Source organism: Siniperca chuatsi, linkage group LG14 (assembly GCF_020085105.1).
Source record: "Siniperca chuatsi isolate FFG_IHB_CAS linkage group LG14, ASM2008510v1, whole genome shotgun sequence".
Taxonomy (NCBI): Eukaryota; Metazoa; Chordata; class Actinopteri; order Centrarchiformes; family Sinipercidae; genus Siniperca; species Siniperca chuatsi.
In genome coordinates, this window is record NC_058055.1 from 8,153,995 (window position 1) to 8,171,974 (window position 17,980).

The 17,980-nt window shown below is 39.6% G+C and overlaps 2 protein-coding genes across 3 annotated transcripts; one reads left to right on the plus strand and one right to left on the minus strand.

The window, feature by feature from the left end:
- Nucleotides 1-4,705: 4,705 nt before the first annotated feature.
- LOC122888353 (V-set and immunoglobulin domain-containing protein 1-like) lies at nucleotides 4,706-9,657 on the plus strand. 2 transcript variants are annotated; one of them, XM_044222710.1, is made up of 7 exons: nucleotides 4,706-4,866; nucleotides 5,019-5,179; nucleotides 6,086-6,293; nucleotides 8,222-8,377; nucleotides 8,458-8,574; nucleotides 8,677-8,821; nucleotides 8,909-9,657. In XM_044222710.1, the coding sequence occupies exons 1-7, from the start codon at nucleotides 4,755-4,757 to the stop codon at nucleotides 9,003-9,005; spliced, it is 996 nt and encodes a 331-aa protein (XP_044078645.1). In that variant the 5' UTR covers nucleotides 4,706-4,754; the 3' UTR covers nucleotides 9,006-9,657. The 2 variants fall into 2 exon arrangements, with proteins under 2 accessions (XP_044078645.1, XP_044078646.1); XM_044222711.1 differs by lacking the exon at nucleotides 8,677-8,821.
- Nucleotides 9,373-15,706, minus strand: tmlhe (trimethyllysine hydroxylase, epsilon). The gene is made up of 7 exons (XM_044222708.1): nucleotides 15,020-15,706; nucleotides 14,760-14,936; nucleotides 11,852-12,131; nucleotides 11,561-11,680; nucleotides 11,077-11,313; nucleotides 10,459-10,597; nucleotides 9,373-10,243 (listed from the first exon to the last, which is right to left on the minus strand). The coding sequence occupies exons 1-7, from the start codon at nucleotides 15,171-15,173 to the stop codon at nucleotides 10,085-10,087; spliced, it is 1,266 nt and encodes a 421-aa protein (XP_044078643.1). The 5' UTR covers nucleotides 15,174-15,706; the 3' UTR covers nucleotides 9,373-10,084.
- Nucleotides 15,707-17,980: the final 2,274 nt, after the last annotated feature.

Below are 17,980 nucleotides of genomic sequence, written 5' to 3' on the forward strand. Positions count from 1 at the left end.
ATTGTCAGCACTCCATATAAAAACATAAAATATTGAAAGGGTCCATTAACATGGGTCAGAAATTGATGGCTGTTCCTCTGTGGGACCCCCCCCTCCCCAAAAGTGGTCAAAAAGCAGTGGATGGTTTGGCTTTGTGGCTTAGAGCGCCTGCTTGTGCTTTCTGCCACGTATGTTTTAAATGAATTGTCTTAACTGATTCTAACCAATGCATTAAGGTTGACCTACAGTCTATGGAATATATGCAAAATGTATTCTTATGCAAAGAAATTATATAAAAAATGTCAATAATGCTGAGCTTTTGGCGTTACAGTCATGATTGCTATGGTCGTGCAATACTTAAAATCAGTCCAGTATTTCAAGCAAAGCTCATGTTAACAAACGTACATCACTGTGGACTTTACAACACAGTGGTGCAACTGATTCAGGGAAAAGATATACAGTTTCCAAGGGATTTACTGTTATCGATTTTTTTTTCTTGGATTAGCTGGAGTGATAATGTCCACTAAAATAAATTTATATTATTTAGCCAATAAACAGTCAAATAAACAAGAATCACAATTTTTTTAAGCATCATCTTTGGCATGATAAAATGACAAGCATGCTTCTCCTGTAGCACGGTGTGTCCATCTATTTTCCTTTTACAGGATGTTCATCTGTGTTGCCATGGAGATCTTGTTTAGGGTTGAAAACAGAGTGAAGAGATGAAGAAGAGTGGAAACATAATGTGTCTAATAAAATATTAAGACACATCTCTTTTACGCAGTGTGACCACGGCTGAACCACTAAATCCAGCCTCCCAGGGAGCATCATTTAGGAAATCCTAGGGTATAGCAAAAAGGCAAAAAGGGGTTGTGGTGTTGGAGCAGTTAAAGGTGAGATTATACATATATGTGCCAGAGAAAATGTAAACACTGCATATTGTGTGATGAAAAGGTACACATGCCATCGTTGTGTCAAAGTCAATTTTCACAATTAATTGATACTGTGTGGCTAACACTGGCTGTGTTTGAGCTTGTCATTGCCCTCCAACATTTGCATTATCCCATGAATAACAATCAGCGCACAAGTTGTCATTGTAAGACACTGAAATCTCTCTCCAGTATTTTATATTACACCTAGAGAAAGCACAATGAGAATCACTTTAGAACATTAGTTTGGTATGCTGTGTGGAAAACACAAACTTCCTCTAGCCAAGTGAAATCTTTTAGTTCAATTTTGAGTCAAACATGAAATTATACTTTTCTGGCAAATCTCAACAGCCTGCTTCTCAATTGATTTTGGCATTTTCCCTGAAGTCAGTTACTGAAGGACAGACTTTAGATGATCAAAAATGCCATTAGACAGAGTGGATATGGGAACATAATGTGTCTTAGGGAAGCATAATGTTTCTCTGTGCCAGTAAGGGTCAACTATGTGCTTGCTCCTTTTTTACTGCCAGCACTTTATGCAAGTTGTAGTTTAAATGCAACACTGACAGGCTGTCAATCAGATGATTTGCTGATTTAAACTTTCTCCCTTCCTCTACCCCTTGTGTTATGCTTTCTTCCTTAGACAATTCATGATAGGTCACCTTCTCCAATGACAGATTTCAGAAATAACAAAAGTTTCAGGACATGTTGCCTCAGACCGCCTTTTTTTTTTTTTTTTTTGGTTTATTTGCCCAATTGTGTCAATCTCCGTGAAAACAGGGTGTCATGCTTGCATTTGATGCCAATGTGAGATGATAGTTCAGTGTCACTGTGTTTGGCTTTTAGTGGCAAGAAAAAAAATGCAATGCAAAGGAGACCTTTTCTTCTGTGCGAGTCAGATGATGTTTCACACAACTGTTTGTGGTTGTGTGTTCTTGTTCCTGCATATGATTTGGTTTTGTACCTTCACTATTTTTATAAGTGGTTGCTTGGTACCTGAAGGGACACTAAGTAAAATCATGCTAAATGTCTGGCCTATATATGTTTTTTTTTTTTCCCCAAGGGAGCAGGAGAGGAGGGTGAGGAGGAGTGGTGCCTGCTGAGGCCGGAGTGTGGCGCTCTTGGCTGTGTTGCCATCAGCTGTCTCCCTGCATCTCTCAACACACACACACACACACACACACACACACACACACACACACACTCAACATTTAACAGCCTGACCTGTCATCTGCTGGCTAACTTCTGTACTGCATCCCTGCCTTCCTTAATTGCAAGAGCAGTTACAGTATCTCAACCAAAACGTACTCTACCAAATACACTAAGTAAATGAATACATTACTACAATTATCAATTGGTAATACCTGACATACGCTATGTGTTGTTGTAATGTAAAAGCTATCTTCAGTCAGGTCTGTCAAAAAGGAACAGAAAACACCACACCTCAAATGTGTACTCGCTCTTTCTGAGCCAAAACTCTGATTCACACCTCCTCATAGTCTGCTGACGGGGAAACACTGGTTGTAGTGGGTGGATGACTACGTCTGTGTGTGTATTACACTGAAATCTGCTGGAGGTTTGAGAAGGACACAGTTCCAGGCCCAGCAACCTTTCATTTCACTGTGTGAGACAGCTCTCTAGGTTTGTGAATGCTGGGGGAGGGTGGATTCATTATCCCTCCACTCACTTCCAAAGTAGTAACTGAAGAGTCATTAATGTGAGCGGAATATAATTAAAGATAGTATGCTAAGAGGTGAATCAATCAGAGAATGGCAACAATCTACTGTGCAATTTGTAGATTATTTGTTATTACAGAAATTCTAGCAATGCTAGCGACATAGCATGACTTGTCTTCAAATGCCACCATGAGGTTAACATTTTTGGTTTTAAGTGAAATATCTCAACAACTAATGGGTGGATTACCATTACGTTTGCAACAATATCCATGGTGCCTAGCTGATCAATCTTAATGACTCTGGTGATTCCCTGACTTTTCCTCCAGCACAAATATAGCAAATATTAGCATGCTACCACGCTAATCTAAGATGGTGAACATGGAAAACATTATACCTGCTAAACATCAACATTGTCACTATGAACATGCTAGCATGTTGGCGTTAGCAGTTAGCTCAAAGCACCACTATGCTTAAGTACAATCTCAGAGGTTCTAGCTTGGCTGCAGTCTTAGTGTTAACACATATAAGTCCTACAAAGCACTTCATAAATGTTCCACTTTCATATACATAGTTTCATTCACATTGTAACGACAAAACACGTCATCTACTGTGCTCGTCCACTGTTGTTTTTAGATGATAATTTTGTATTTTGGTATTATTGTGATGTGCAAGCAAATTATACACCACAAATGGGAAAAAGTAGCACACAAATAGGAATCCAAACCATGCGCACAAAATGGCAAAAATGTAGTGGCTGATTTTTGTAAAGAAACTTTACAATCATTCACAGAAAAAATAAAAAAATATGTGTTCAATATGACATGCTGTTTCATTTTTTTAAATCTTTTTCTTTAAATATGTTTGGAATATGATAATAAATAGATATCAATATACCCAAGAACAGAAGTGTGAACCACCCTGAAAAAAAGGGAACCATATAACAGTGGAGCATTTATTGTATTTATGTATTCTTGATCTGATGAACAACTTATGTCAGAATGGATAATCAGCATTTCCAAAAAAATAACCAAATGTGTGCATTATTTAAGATTTTGTTCATTTTTTTTGGTTTTCCCACTTGGCTTTATGGAATCAGAACAAAATGCAACATTCTTCCCTCCCACTTATCACTTATTTATTCCTGCTGGCAACTTGATTCTTCATAAATGTTTTTTAGTCTTGGATTCTGATGAGTTAGTCATGAGTCACGCTGTTGATTTCATTTATTTAAAGACTGCCCCTTGTTGTTGTACCGTACAGTTCTGCACAACACACAGCTGCCAACACATGTTGTTCTGTTCAGACAATGTCTTAAGACACTGAGATCATCTCACTTTCCAACCTATCACGTTAAGTGTCTTCTGGATAATAAGCTCTACACGCCTCCCTCCACTCCCCATGTTATCCACAGCCTCCCTCCCTCACCCCTCCAGTCACCCCTGATCAACATTTTTCACTTTGTTAATCACTTATGTCAGCTTCTGGTAATTATAGACAATTAATCATGTGTGATTCACTGTCTCTCTCCGCCAGCATTGTGCTCTACGCTGTGTGAGCGAAAAAGACATAGGTAAAACTGTCTTTATTAAGTATGCAGCACCAGGGAGTGAACTCCCCAATGATAAGCAGCATGTTGCAGTGCTTTGGCTTACACTTCCTTGAGGCGAGCGATAAAGGCCAGGTGGAGATTAAATTACATTAATTCCTTTGCCAGAAGCCCTGACCCAGAATGACTTACAAGACAAGGAGGATGGAGTGATGAGCTGTAGTGAAACTACTGCCAAAGTACTGAAAAATGAATTAACCATCAGTGTCATAACAGACTGTGGTCCTAACCTGCCATATAAAGTCAACAACCTCAAACACACACAATAGGCTGCACTATGTCCTCAGAGTTATTCATATATATATATATATATATATATATATATATATATGAACAGTTGAGTTTTTTCCCATCATTTCTCATTTTCATCTACCCCCTTTTAAATGTATTAACGGCTAAATAAACGCTTTTTAAAGAACAACAGAGTATACACACCCAGTCTGGCAAACATGGATATGCAAACATTGTGTTATCAACATGCACAGTATCAACAAGTCCATTACCAAGCATAGTGTAACCTTGCCTATGATACTGTAAGGTTTTTATCCTCTCTTCCGGTGCAGCATGCAAGAGTCAGTGCTCAGACTGCGGAAAGTTCAGTTCTTAAGAAACTCTGCGAGTGTACTCCAACATTCTGTGAAGATGTTTCGCTTGTTGGTGCTTATAAGCATAATAGGTAACTACATTTCTGCTTCCTTCTCTTGTAATTCTGTGTTTTATGGAGTTTTTCTTTATGTGTAGGTTTGAATTACACAGTGCTTTTAGTATGTAAGAATGTTTGGTTTTGGATTAAACTTACCTGAACCTGATAAACTTGTTGTTTTCTAGGATGTGTTGAACTGATCACAGTCACGACTCCGCAGAAATATGTCAATGTTACAAGGGGTGGAAGTGTCCTACTCCAATGTATGTTTGTGACCACTGAGCAGACCAACGGCCTCACCATCCAGTGGGATTTTATTTCACCGTCCTCCATGAGGCCACAGCAGGTAGATACACACAGCTGCTCAGATCAGAGCTTTGCACCAAATGAGGCAGTTTTGATGTGCTCAAATGCGCTTAAACTGTATAGTATTATCAACTGAGATGGAAGAATGTTATTGTAACATCAGGTTTAGTGACTTCCTTCATTGGTAAAAAGTTAAATTTATTGAGCAGAAAAGCAACCCTTTTCCTTCTACATTTGGTTTAAGTCCAGTAGCTCACAGTGTTTGTTTAGTGAATGCACAAGGCTTTGAGTGATATTGTAAAGGCAGCAGTTATTTTGTGTTCCTTTCAAGTTTGCAAATGAAGGACAAAATCACTGCCTTAACTTAATTAATGAAATGCAGAAGTTTTGGTTGAATCTAATGAAAGAACTCGACATTTTGGAAGATATTCAAAGTTTCAATTGCTTGTATTTTAAATTACTCATAGAAAAGTCAACTTCATTACAAAGCTTGAACGTGCGCTCACGCACACAGGTTAGCTCCTTTTTTCAGTATGGCGCCTAACTGTTAGCAGACACACCTCACTGAGACAACAAAGCCTGTGATTGAGAAATCAGATAAAAGTAGATTTAATAAAAAATACATTCTAAATTGCAGGTATTAATGAGTATGATTATTATCAGAGTTTTAAATCAATTTAACAGGACAACTAATGTTTAATTTATCAAGTTACTTTTTGAATAAGATGAGAAGAAGAAGTCATTCATTTAGGCCCAAACTTGTAGTTTGTTTGTTTTTATTTTACATGTCATATCATATCTATAAATTGTAACAATGGTACTTTAATTACCCAACTTTGAATCACTATCGATTTATACTACTATGAAATAACGTAACAGTATACAGAAACATTAGTAGTGTCTTTTTTTGTGTCAGATAATCTAACTTGTTGCCATTTGCTTTCAGGTGTATTACTATCAATCAGGAAAGGATGTCATTACAAGATCTTATGAGGGCAGGCTTCAGCCTCCCTCTTCTCCCGGCACGACCAACAACGCCTCAGTAGTAATAAGCGACATGCAACCATCAGATGCCGGAGTCTACACCTGTGAGGTTCACAACTTTCCTGATGTGGACGGACAGTCACAGGCCAATATCATTGTGAATGTTCTTGGTAAGTTCGGTTAACTCCAGCGGATGTAAAAGGGGTGTTTTTACCCTCTTGGATGTAAAGTTAAACACACAACATTAGGGAAAAGTTCACGGGTAAGGAGCTTTAAATATTGTAAAACTGAAAAGCCAGACTGCTGTGAGCTTATTCACCCATTGGTCGAGTACAAGTAAAAGTAGTCAACAAAATAACTAATTGAGCAAGAGTAAGAAAGTATATAATAATAATATATTATTACACATCCATACAGTACTGAGAAGAGTTCTAATCAGGCAAAATAATCAAAAATACTGTGAGAGTGTACACTGGGTGTGTAGGGGATTTCATACTACCTGGACCACACCCATTAGCAGTATTGGCTGAACATTTTCATTATGAGAGAAAACAGGAGTAGCTGATCATTTTTGTGTCAGCAGGGTGCTCTGATGTTCTGCTTTCTAACTAGCATTCACACCTGGACCTGGGTGTAGTCTGTCAGTATGAGCTGCTGGTGCTGTTTCAAACAGCTACTAAGACAGAGAAAAGAAAAAAAACCTTATCTGAACCTCGTGCTGGTGCTTCAGCCATTATTCCCCTGCTTGTAAGGGTGTGGCTACCTGAAAAGGGAGAGCCGAAGCACACAATCAGTCTCTTTTAAGTTTCTGGTCTCAAGTTTTATTTTTAAATTTTGATCCCATAGTTACTATTCTGCTTCCTCATTTTTTTTAACATAAAATCCGAGTGTGAATTGCTGTAGTTAAAATTTAACTAAAGCAAGGGTACTTTGATTTCAATGAAATAGTTCAGTTCCACATCTGAGATTACTGTATCTATTATATTTGTTACATTAACAAATCTATTAAAATAGTGTCCCTGAAGAGTGTGATTAGGGAAATACATTCAGTTTGAATCCTCTCATTCACTGAGTTACCAGGGAGAACCTTGCAAGCCTCAGTATCCTCAGTAGTTTCCATGGTTACTGCAGCAGTCTCCTCATTGTCAGTGTTGGAAATTAGAGTAGGACTGTGACTGCATCCCTGTACTGCATACAGAATATGTATCAGCATCTGGTGCATGCTAACAACTTGCTTGTATTTCTTAACCTCGGCCTTTATGAAATGTTTGCAGGACAGTTTCTACATACTGAATGTGATGCATACTTAAGCTGTATGAATATGTATGGCTGTTCTCATGCTGATTATCGTGGGATCAAAGATGATTTTCATCATCGCTTACTGTTTCATAGAATTATGGTGATATTTTAAAGGGAGTGAGCAGTCTGTCATATATTACCAATAAGTGTGTAAGCTTTACCCCTATTGTAAAAACACAGTAGATATAAAAAATATATGTTATGTCACTTTAAAGATGTTTTAGCAGAATTGTCCAATCAATATACTGAAAACCCTACTGATTAGTAGGCAGGCACCACGGAATGTACAGTAAGGATTGAGTCTCAACTGAAGTTGTGAGTTCTGAGGCCACTCCCAACACACTTCCTGTTTCGTGATGACTAATAGACAGCAAAGGCTAGACACTATACGTACGTTTTGGTGATAATGTTGTTGTACTTTTACTTATGGAGGGTTTTGAATGAAAGCTATCTGAGGACTTGTAATACATAAGTCTCATCACATATTGTAATTGGTGTCAAAAACCGAACACATATCAAGATGATGACCACTAGTATTTTGAAATTTGATTCATTTGAGTACAGTATGGTGTTTGACATGTAAATTTAACTTGTATCAGACTTAGTGCTCCACAAGTTCTATTACCAAACCTCTCATGAAAGCTGATCAATTCAGTCCAAAGCTCTGGCTGAAATGGTATGAATAATATTAATGATCTCTACTGATTCAACATGGGCTTCATAATAATGCCAAGTAGATTTAGTGGACTAAATATAAAGTCACCTAATAAACTCATGCATCCTCCTTGTGGTCTGACAGAGAGGCCCTCTGCTCCATATTGCTCCGTCCACGGTGACGTGGAATCGGGTCACCTGGTCACTCTGACCTGTCACAGTGAGCGTGGGAGCCCGACCCCGACGTACACCTGGATCAGACTGGATCAGACTAAGACAAGGAGGCCTGTACTGGGAAGAAGTGAGTACTATATGTGTGTGTTTGTGATATACTTGTTAACATTCATCCTTTTCTAAACATGTGTGCACTTGTTTCCTCAGTGACCAAAACTGGAATCCTGGAAATCAGAAACATATCCCAGTTTGAGTTTGGGGAGTACCAGTGCAACGCTACAAATGTGGTGGGATTTTCAACTTGCACTATAGAGCTGAATCACGGTATGTTTATATTTTTGTTTTTGAGAATATGTACAAAAATGTACACCAACAAAAACACTAAAACGCCTTCATTCACGTATATAAAAACCAATGTTTGTGTAGAAGTGGGAGATGGAGTGATTGCTGGTGCAGTGATCGGCGCGTTGCTCGGGTGTGTCCTAATCGTCCTGGTCGTGTGGTTCATCGCTCACACTGTGAAGAAACACAAATACAAAGCGGTCAAAGTATCCGAGGCCAACGAGATGAAGTGAGACTTTAGGTTCTTAACGTTGCATTTCATCATGTCATTTCTAATTTAAGTGTGCAACATCAACTCTCTCTCTGTGTCCACTAGGAGGAGCCCTCCTCAGGCCCAAGAAGCCTCAGATAGCGTTCCCGTGGCAACCGCAGCCAGCAACCTCCATGCTGAGGGAGATGAGCCACAAGCCTAAAAAAAGGCCTGTTGAAATCAACAGGAGCAACGTCACTATTCTGAATAACAGGATCCATGATGTTCAGTCTCTAACATACGTCATTAAATATAATCAATATGATGGAGCTCATGTTCAGGTTTGAAGTTGCATTCTGTTACAGGTTTTCTGAATCTAGAAAGGTACTATGCTTACCATTAATTGAATCTTTAACAGCTTTTTTCATGTGCCATTTTTTTAACTTGAAATTTGCTTGAATGTAGACACAATGTTTGTCGGGCTTTTGTTTTACCTCAACTATTACTTCTCATAGTTAGTATGGCATTCAAACTATGTTGTATTGACCAGAGTCTGCATCATGCAAATGATCAGTGAGATAAGCAACAAGCTCATTCCATTCCTTTTTTTTTAATATAAGACATTAATGTGTTTTAAAACCTAATGATAAAAGCATACATTCAAATTTAATCTTTTAAATGATAAAATATCTTAAGTATTACAACTACTATAGAAAACTGGATCCTTTACCAGTTAATGGATATAACAATGGGCTTCCAGATCGATTTTTAGTTGATCTTTGGTAATACAAACTATCAAGCAGCTGTGGATGAAGTATGACTTTTTTATGTAATAACGTTCAAAGATCCTGATTAAATAAAATAGTGTTTTCTGAGTCACTGAGTCATGTAGCTCTTCCAGTGTGACCATAATTGACAATATCAAGTTTCATCTAGGTGGCAGCAAACTTACATTGTGCAAATATGTAAATTAAATGTGGCATTTCCAAAACTACTTCCATATAAATCTAAACAAAGTTTTGTTGCAAACATTTGTTCCTTTGCACACTGGCTTCAGTATTTGAAGTTAATTTTTAGTCCGCCAATTGAACGATCAATGAATGAATTTGTATATAAGTAAGCATGTCAGCAAACACATTCTTATCTAATGACGACATCTTATCTGTAGATAGGTGTTTGACAGTGATTCTAAAAATCATCATGTTAAAATAAGTTTGTATGTAGACTGAGAGGTGCAACTTACTACACACACACTTATCGTATGCACACACCTCACTACTGTAAAATACAATAATTCTAGTGTCAATTGAACTCTTGGACTCTGGACGCAGCTTTCTGCAGACCAAAGCAGCGTGCAGTGCTGAGGACGTCGTCTCTGGTCAGATAGCATCCACAGAGCTGCCTCAGGCCGGTGAAAGACTCCCTCCCATGCATGACACGCCAGTTGTCTATGAAAATCACCTCATGAAGACAAGAGAGAGTAAAATCCTTAGATTACACTGAAATACACTTACATTTGTATCTTTCTGTTTACTTTTCAATTCTCCTAAAGCTGTAAATTGATTGATTGAAACTGACATTTGGAGAAGCATTTATAAAAAACAATATTTCTTGCGTGGGCATTTCTGAATGCAAAGATTTAGTGGCACCCTCTTTAAGAAGTGCAGTTGTCTTACTTTCCCTGGATTCAGTTTCACCCACAGCTCGTTCTCTGGTCGCCTTAGTTCTGTTGTCAGCTCTCGATGCGCCACATACCATCGCTGAACGAGGTCATGGGGGACTGTATTTATCACTGATCGGTCATAGTTGTTGTATCTGTTGGGAAAAAAAGATACAACAATCTTGTTGATGGTTTGAAGTTTAAAACATTTCACTATACCTTTAAAACTACAGAATATTCCTTTAAAAAAACACTATAAAAATAGCAAGAAATGAACTATTCTAACTACTGAGACGTAAATAGCAAGTATAAAGCTCAAAGGTAGAATTCTTTAACCTCTATATTAAAATCCAACATATGTTGTGTAGTTTGACGGTGTACCAAGCCACGGAATTTAAAGAATAAATACAGTATGACATGGTGAATTACAGTTGTTACAAATGTGTATAAAATGATGCATAAGAGAAATAATGCACTGGATGAAAATAGTGCAAAATGTAAAAAAAAAAGTCTTTAGAGTGAAGCTAATTAGATGGAATTTTAAGAGAAACACTGAACATGTGAATACAGTGTCTGATAATTCACTGCTGCACAAATATGAGTAAAATTACATCAAATTAAAGCGCTGACGTACCGGATCTGGTATATTTCATTGTTCCAGGGATAGACGCTGAGCACAGGGCCGATGCCTATCATGTGGTTTTGGTGGTTGTCTGTGTTTTCAATGTACTCGTGCCTGATGGGCACACGGGCAAGCAGCTCAAAGTTTTCAGGAGACTGCTGCCGTACTTTTTCAGCAGCGTAGAACCCATCCACAAGTAGTGTCCTTCCCCCAGTTCCCTCATGCTTGAGGCAGTGGAAAACCTGGATTCTGCAACAACAATCAGCATATCAAGTTAGAACGTGTGATAAAATCAACATATTGTTTTTTTAAAGCTACTGCATAGTTTGCTACACTCCAAAAAATGCATATTTTCTTGGATTTCATTTAAGATGTACCAAATTGAAAACTTCTCAGTATGATGAAAACTGTTGACACTGACGTCTGTGGATTATCCTTTCACTTCTGCAGTATTGGGGCTGTTTTGAAATCCCATATCCATTTCTCCTGCACCTACCCACATGGTTCATGAAAGTATGAGGTGTCAGTGTGACAGTCCAAGGCCAGCTGGCTGTAGGCAGTGTCTCCTCTGGAAAAATCTGAAGTAAAACACCACATTCTTCCATATGTAGTCTCCCTTGTGGATCAGCAACACACAAAATACAAGTGAATTAGGAATAAGTGGACAAGGCCGAACATCTTCTGCATTGCCAGTGAATGCAAATCGCTAATCCAGAAGAGTTGCATGAGAATGTCATCTTTAGGAGAGTTTCACTGTAGCATAGGCCAAAAAAAAAACACTTAGTACCTGATAAGACTGACCTTCTGGGTAACTGCCTCTGTGGCCTCAACTGTAGCTGGGACATCATCTACAAAAGCGATCCCATACAGAAGATAGTTTTGAAGAAACCTCTTTACTTCATCATCACAGCTCATAAATGTGTCCCATTTTGCAGAAGGTATGTTTGCATTTTTATAGATGTCTGAATTCCAAAGGATGTGTGGCTGGACAGAGCTCTGCTTCTTTCCTTCATAGCTGTTCTCAGCTAGCCAGCTCAGGCTGTACTTTGACACATGACCACCAGGCCCTGGGATACAGAAATGGAAAACATTATTATTAGGTACAATTAATGGAATGTTGCATTAAATACTATGCATGACCTGATGTTGACTTGTATTAATCAATTATTTAGGAAAGGTTAAAGCATATTTGGGAAGATCACACTGTGTGAATGAACTATTATTGAAAAAAAATGCTAACTTTATTTGTACATTTATTGTTCAATGTTAGCAACACACATCTAAAATGATGATTAGCAAGGTTAACAAGCAAAGCTGGATTACCAGCTGGACAAAGTGGACAACTGCTCCGGAGCACCAAACACTATTTGGCAATTCGTTTTTTAAAGTTCCCCTCCAGACATGTTTTAAAGTATGTAAAAATACTCTGCTATTATTAATGTTTTGTTTAACATGGTTATCCCACATAAAAAGTATTTTTTTTAAACTCTGAAAAGGGGCTGGAAGCACATCTATCTGAGAAATTCTGGATCTATGAACAAGAATGAAAAACACATTTTTAAGTGGAGGGGTACTTTAAGTAATTTGATTAAGGCATCTCATACATTTTATCTTCAATTGAATCTCTTATCCATAAGCCCTGTCCTCTCCAGGGGCTCTGTGTCAAAGCCTACCTTTATCATTTCTATTTCTATGCTTACTTTTTACATATGCCTAAAGAAATGTATGTTTAATTAAACTGCCAAAAACAAACACAGCAAACCTGGAGCAGAATATTCAAGGAGCAGTGGTTGATTTGATGCTTGCCGTGTGCTCTGTACGTCACCAGGATACATGCAAAGAGAGCGAGGGCAACTGGGGGTCAATAGGGGCCCGCAGCTCAAATTTGCTCAAATTTGTCTGGGTAAATTTGCAAATTTACCCAGACTCAGCTGACCTTGAATATGCACCACTAGCAGGGACAGGCACAAGTGCCAGTATGCCCACGGGGAGTACGTGCATCATCAACTGTCTTGGGGCTGACGGGCCCCCGTGTGTCAGTTTATGTAAGGTTCAGTGCCACTCTTGTGCATACGTAAAAGCACTGTAACAGTCCAGCATCCAAAAAAAGCCGGAGCCCAGCAGCCCACAGGGAGGCATCAGTCAGTCTTAAGGACAACCCTGAGTAGCGTAAGCCAGACAGACGCCCACGCAGAGAAAGCATGGGCGTCTCCGAGCTGCCAGACTCTGACTGCACTGCTATGGTTTAAAAGCTCATAGTGATGGTATCTCCCTGTATATAGTGTGCTCTCCATTTTAAAAACTGAATGTTTCAGCACTATAATTATCTTCCTGCCCTTTATATTTCCTCTTACTCCAAAAGGAGGTAACTAAATCCCACATGGCTTTTTCCCCTTTGTGTGCAGGAGCAGGCTGCTACTGGCGATAGAATAAGGGATGGCTCCAGCTAGTTGGGGTTTGGTGCCAGTTAAACTAGTTCCACTCGGCCTGCTGGGCCCTCTCAGGGACACAGCTTCACTGGTCTCTAGAGGTTGATATCTAAATCCAGGTTACATAATGCACCTTTTAAGTGTGAATGTCTTTTTTATGGCATACCACTGAAACTGTCCTGACTACACCCTAAGGACTACCTAACAACAGAGTGAATATTTACACAAGAAAACACCATCATCACAGAGGGAAAAGTCCATTTCACCTTTGCCTGTGGAGAGAACGTCATGTGTGAGGACTTATTCACAGCTATATTCTCTTTCTTATGTGTTATATTTAACTGAATATTGCTAGATGCAATTTATTAGTTCACTAAAAGTAAATGATTGAGCTCAGGTTACATGTTGTTACTGCCTCATTTCATCTTTTATGGATTAGTTTTCTTGGTGTGTATGTTCTCAAAACTTTTGCCTGCTCAACGAAAATGCTTTAATTTTTGTGATGCAATGATTTCTAAAAGAGTGATGGATTGTAAGACATTTTATAACAAGTGCTATTATTGATGTAACAAGTTGGGATATATTTGAATAGATAAGCACGCTTACAACCTCTATTCAAATATATTACATTTGACTGTATCCCACTGAGGTTCTGACTTTTGTTATTAAGCACTGAAAACATTATGCTTTTTTCTCAGAAACTGCATTTCAGCCTGAAACTTTAAGGTTCTTTGTACCAGCCAATCATAACGTCCTGTGATGTCCCAGTCAACTCCTGTCAAAGCTGCAATGGAGCAATGTAGTAGTAACATGCAGAACAATTTTCAATTCATTGTTTAAGTGTTGTAAATGCATGGCCAGATTAATTGCAGTTTCACTGTATACCCACAGGCCGCTACAGTGGAGTACTACCTGGCCCCAGGTCTGACACAAGACCACAAGATTATGCAATACTGCAGGACCCGCCTTATTTTATATTGTACTATTTTTGTGAATTTGCAATTAATCAAATTACCACCAAGTTACATGCAGTGAACCCCGGGTCTCTGGGACCCCTGGGGGTGTGGGGCCCTTCAGCAGTTGCCCAATTTGCCCATTTGGTAATTCAGCCAGTGTCATTACATTGCATTTATTTTGAATGATCTATTCTGAGGTGCAGTCAGTGGCATATGACTTGACAAGGCTTTAAAAACACTTTGGCGCGCTCCGCCTGACAGACCACCTCAGTTTGGTAGAACTGTAGGCTACATAAAAAAATTGACTTACATGTGAGGACGAGATGGCCATCTTGCAAACTTGTATTGTCAGGACGGATAGTGAGGTCTATACTCCCAGTGTCCAGGTTTCTCTGGTTAGTCGTGGAGTTGTATGAAGAGGCGGAGCGGCAGTGATCCCGCAGCCACACGTAATTAAAATGCATCGGCGTCCCGTCATAGTCGAGCACTGGTGATTTCATACGCAGGGGTTAATAGTGAGTTTTGCCTCATAGATACGTATACATTGAGTGTAAATGTAACTCAACTCACCAAGACAGTCTTCAAGTAACTGTAAAGTTGCTGGAAGCGCAGCACACGCACGGATCTGCATCTTGTGACTCCATGGCTGTGCGTGTCTGACAGCAGACAGCAGCTGAGCCTGTTTCGCCGCAGCTCGCAGTTCCCTATATAACGTGCCCAACATCCCGGGCGTAAACGCAAGTTTTGATCAGCAAAATAGAACAAACCCAAAACTTCAATTGATAACCCCCTTCTTTGCCGAGTCGGCACTGTGCAGTCGCCGATGTGCACGCCACCAGAAGGAAAATAAATCCCCCCCCTCTCTCCTTTAGCGCTCCACTTTCACACAAGTAAGTCTTTATTCTCATGAAATTTCCCAGTATTCCGAGAAAGTACAAGATTAGTTATTAAACACAGCATGTTTACTGTTGTAAAGATTAACCAGACACCCGTAACACGCAATGAAATGCTGTGTAAGCGGTGGAGCATTTTGGCACATGCGCAGTTCCATTTACATCAATACCCGGATGAATAGAACACATTGGATTTTTGTTGTACAGTCTATGGATGTGCTTTATCTGATTGTAACGTCACTGACACTTTGCGAACATACATTCAGTTGCCTATTAGGCACACCTAGCTTAAACTAATGCAGTCTAATACAACAGCACTGCAATAAATCCTTCCTCTATGAAAGTTATAGTGTACCGTTTTTGTCGATATACATGTGAGGATGCCCAACTTTAAAGCAGAAATAAACACGTTTACGGCCCGGTACAAAAAACGGTTATGGTCTCTATCACAGACTGCATATAAATATGGACGCGTCTTCACTTCCTCCCACTGTACAAAAATGAAGTCAAAAGATCAGAGTCTGCCTGGAAAGATCGGAGTTGGAGCCGCGGTATCGCCCATACACCCAAGTAGTGTGTGCTGCTCCTCTGACAGCATGAAAGACCTTTTCTACTATGCAAACTGAATGGCCTTCACTGGTAGCTGCCAGGAGTTCTGCTTTTGTTTCCACTGTTAAGAGATGTGTTCCTGGAACAAGATTTTCGGCACTAGTGATGTTACGTTCGCGAACGGCTCTTTGGTACAAACGTACTCGGTGAGAGACGTTCTTTTTATCGTTTTGCCACATTTCACATTTCACCGCCTGCCCTAAATCCACCCCCCTTGCGTGAACAGTGTACCGGTAACGTTACCACTCCAGTCACAAACTGTCTGCGACTCACAGCGCGATAGTGGGTCCACTATCCCACGCTGGTGTCGCATCAGCTGGGCGGAGTTAAAAGGTTTTCTAATATTAAGTGTTGCATGAATTGAATTCAAGGCAAGGCAACTTTATTTACATAACACATTTCGTACAGAGGGTAGATTCAAAGAAATAAATTCACTGACAGAGCAGGGGGATATGGCGTCACCTTGTGTAATGTTTACAACGCAGATCATCGACATTAGGTCTGGCAATGCGAGTAATTTAGTGCTGCTAAACCTATTATATTGATGAGATGTCTAAGTTTGAGTCTGATCCAAATCTTACCCTATCATTATCCTAGTAATTATTTCGCAGATAAACCTAGTAGACCTAATCCCAAGCCCTAAAAAAAAGAAAAGAAAAAAGAATGATGAACGGCTCTCGGAAAGGAGCCATAAGCCCCGGCTCCCTCCAAAGAGCCGTAATTCCCATCACTATTCGGCACTGACCCTTTTCATGAGGAGTCAGGCATTAACAGACTGGGCCATGTCAGTGGTGGATGGCTGATACAAACTGCATGCTGGCTCCCTCTGGAGTCCCTTCTGGAAATTGGCTGCTTATCAGGGACCTCTATTTCCTTCTTCCCTAATTACCAGCCTGTCTTGGTGCGCTTCCCACTGAAGAGCAGTGGGGCTCAGCTGTCTGTACAGCACAGCCTGGGCCCCACTGCACACTGGGGTTTCAAAAAAAAAAAAAAAAAAATCTGGAAGTTTAATAGAAGAACATACATCACATAAAACATGATAGGGCATCCAAACAGTTGTGTTATTAAGTGTAACAACAAGGGAGGAGCAAGTCATTATTTTCACCACTCTGAGTCTGATTTGTGATGAAGTTGTCATCTGTATAAAAAGGAGGTTACACAGACACAGGAGTGATTTGTAGGCTACATACAGCCAAAGTAAAGAATCCCCATTTGGATATACCACACATAAATCATATGTATTCCCTCTTCTCTGGTAATGGATGATTAGGCCTTCTCTGTACTAAACATGTCAATTAATAATTCATTTGAAAACCACTCTGCTGTGTTGTTTCAGGAGCCTGAAGTGCAGGGTGTGTAAATGCATTTTTAATCGGGGGTATAGCCTACAGGAGAAGGGACTTGAACCATTAGGGACCAGATTTAACCAGATTTGTATATTTCAATATGTATCCATAAACTAACACTCAGGCCTTGTTGACAAAATAAAGTGTGTGCATGATGTTTAATGCTGCATCTACATTAGTAGCCTGCAAGGAATATACTATATGTTATGGGCCTCAGGGCTAATATTATGGGGACTTGTATTCATTTGCGGAAAACCACATTAGTCCAAGGAGCGCTGGCTTCTGCAGCCTCTGGAATACGACCCCTCCTGTTGACTACGCTGTTGTACGTACAGTAATTAATCTTATAAAAACACACCCGTGCATGTTGCAACACTGTTTGGAACTTGTCTGCCCGATGTATTAATAAATGATGTAGTACTGTTTTTAAATCAGCACCCAGACTGTCATACTGCAGCCTGGCGCGTTTCATAACGGACATCTTTAGTCAGCTGCCGGGATCACCGTCAGTAGGACTCCGTTATTTTGCTTCCTCATAGTCTGCTAGTGCAGCCCTGCTGAGAACGCTGCGGTAATGCTGCATTCAATGACTGCCGGGAATTTCTAATGTTTCCGTTGAGTGTCCACGAACTGCTTAAAATGAGAATTAGGCTACATGTCTGTTGTAGGCTATATATCAGGGT

What these genes read in the sequence shown, in the direction of transcription:
- LOC122888353 (XM_044222710.1), top strand. Translation starts at nt 4,755, where the DNA reads ATGCAAGAGTCAGTGCTCAGACTGCGGAAAGTTCAGTTCTTAAGAAAC. An exon ending in CCTCCATGAGGCCACAGCAG is followed by an intron (nt 5,180 to 6,085) that starts GTAGATACACAC and finishes ATTTGCTTTCAG; the next exon opens with GTGTATTACTATCAATCAGG. An exon ending in GAGGCCTGTACTGGGAAGAA is followed by an intron (nt 8,378 to 8,457) that starts GTGAGTACTATA and finishes TTGTTTCCTCAG; the next exon opens with TGACCAAAACTGGAATCCTG.
- tmlhe (XM_044222708.1), bottom strand. Translation starts at nt 15,173, where the DNA reads ATGTTGGGCACGTTATATAGGGAACTGCGAGCTGCGGCGAAACAGGCT. An exon ending in GTTACTTGAAGACTGTCTTG is followed by an intron (nt 14,937 to 15,019) that starts GTGAGTTGAGTT and finishes TGAAATCACCAG; the next exon opens with TGCTCGACTATGACGGGACG. An exon ending in TGGCCATCTCGTCCTCACAT is followed by an intron (nt 12,132 to 14,759) that starts GTAAGTCAATTT and finishes TCTGTATCCCAG; the next exon opens with GGCCTGGTGGTCATGTGTCA.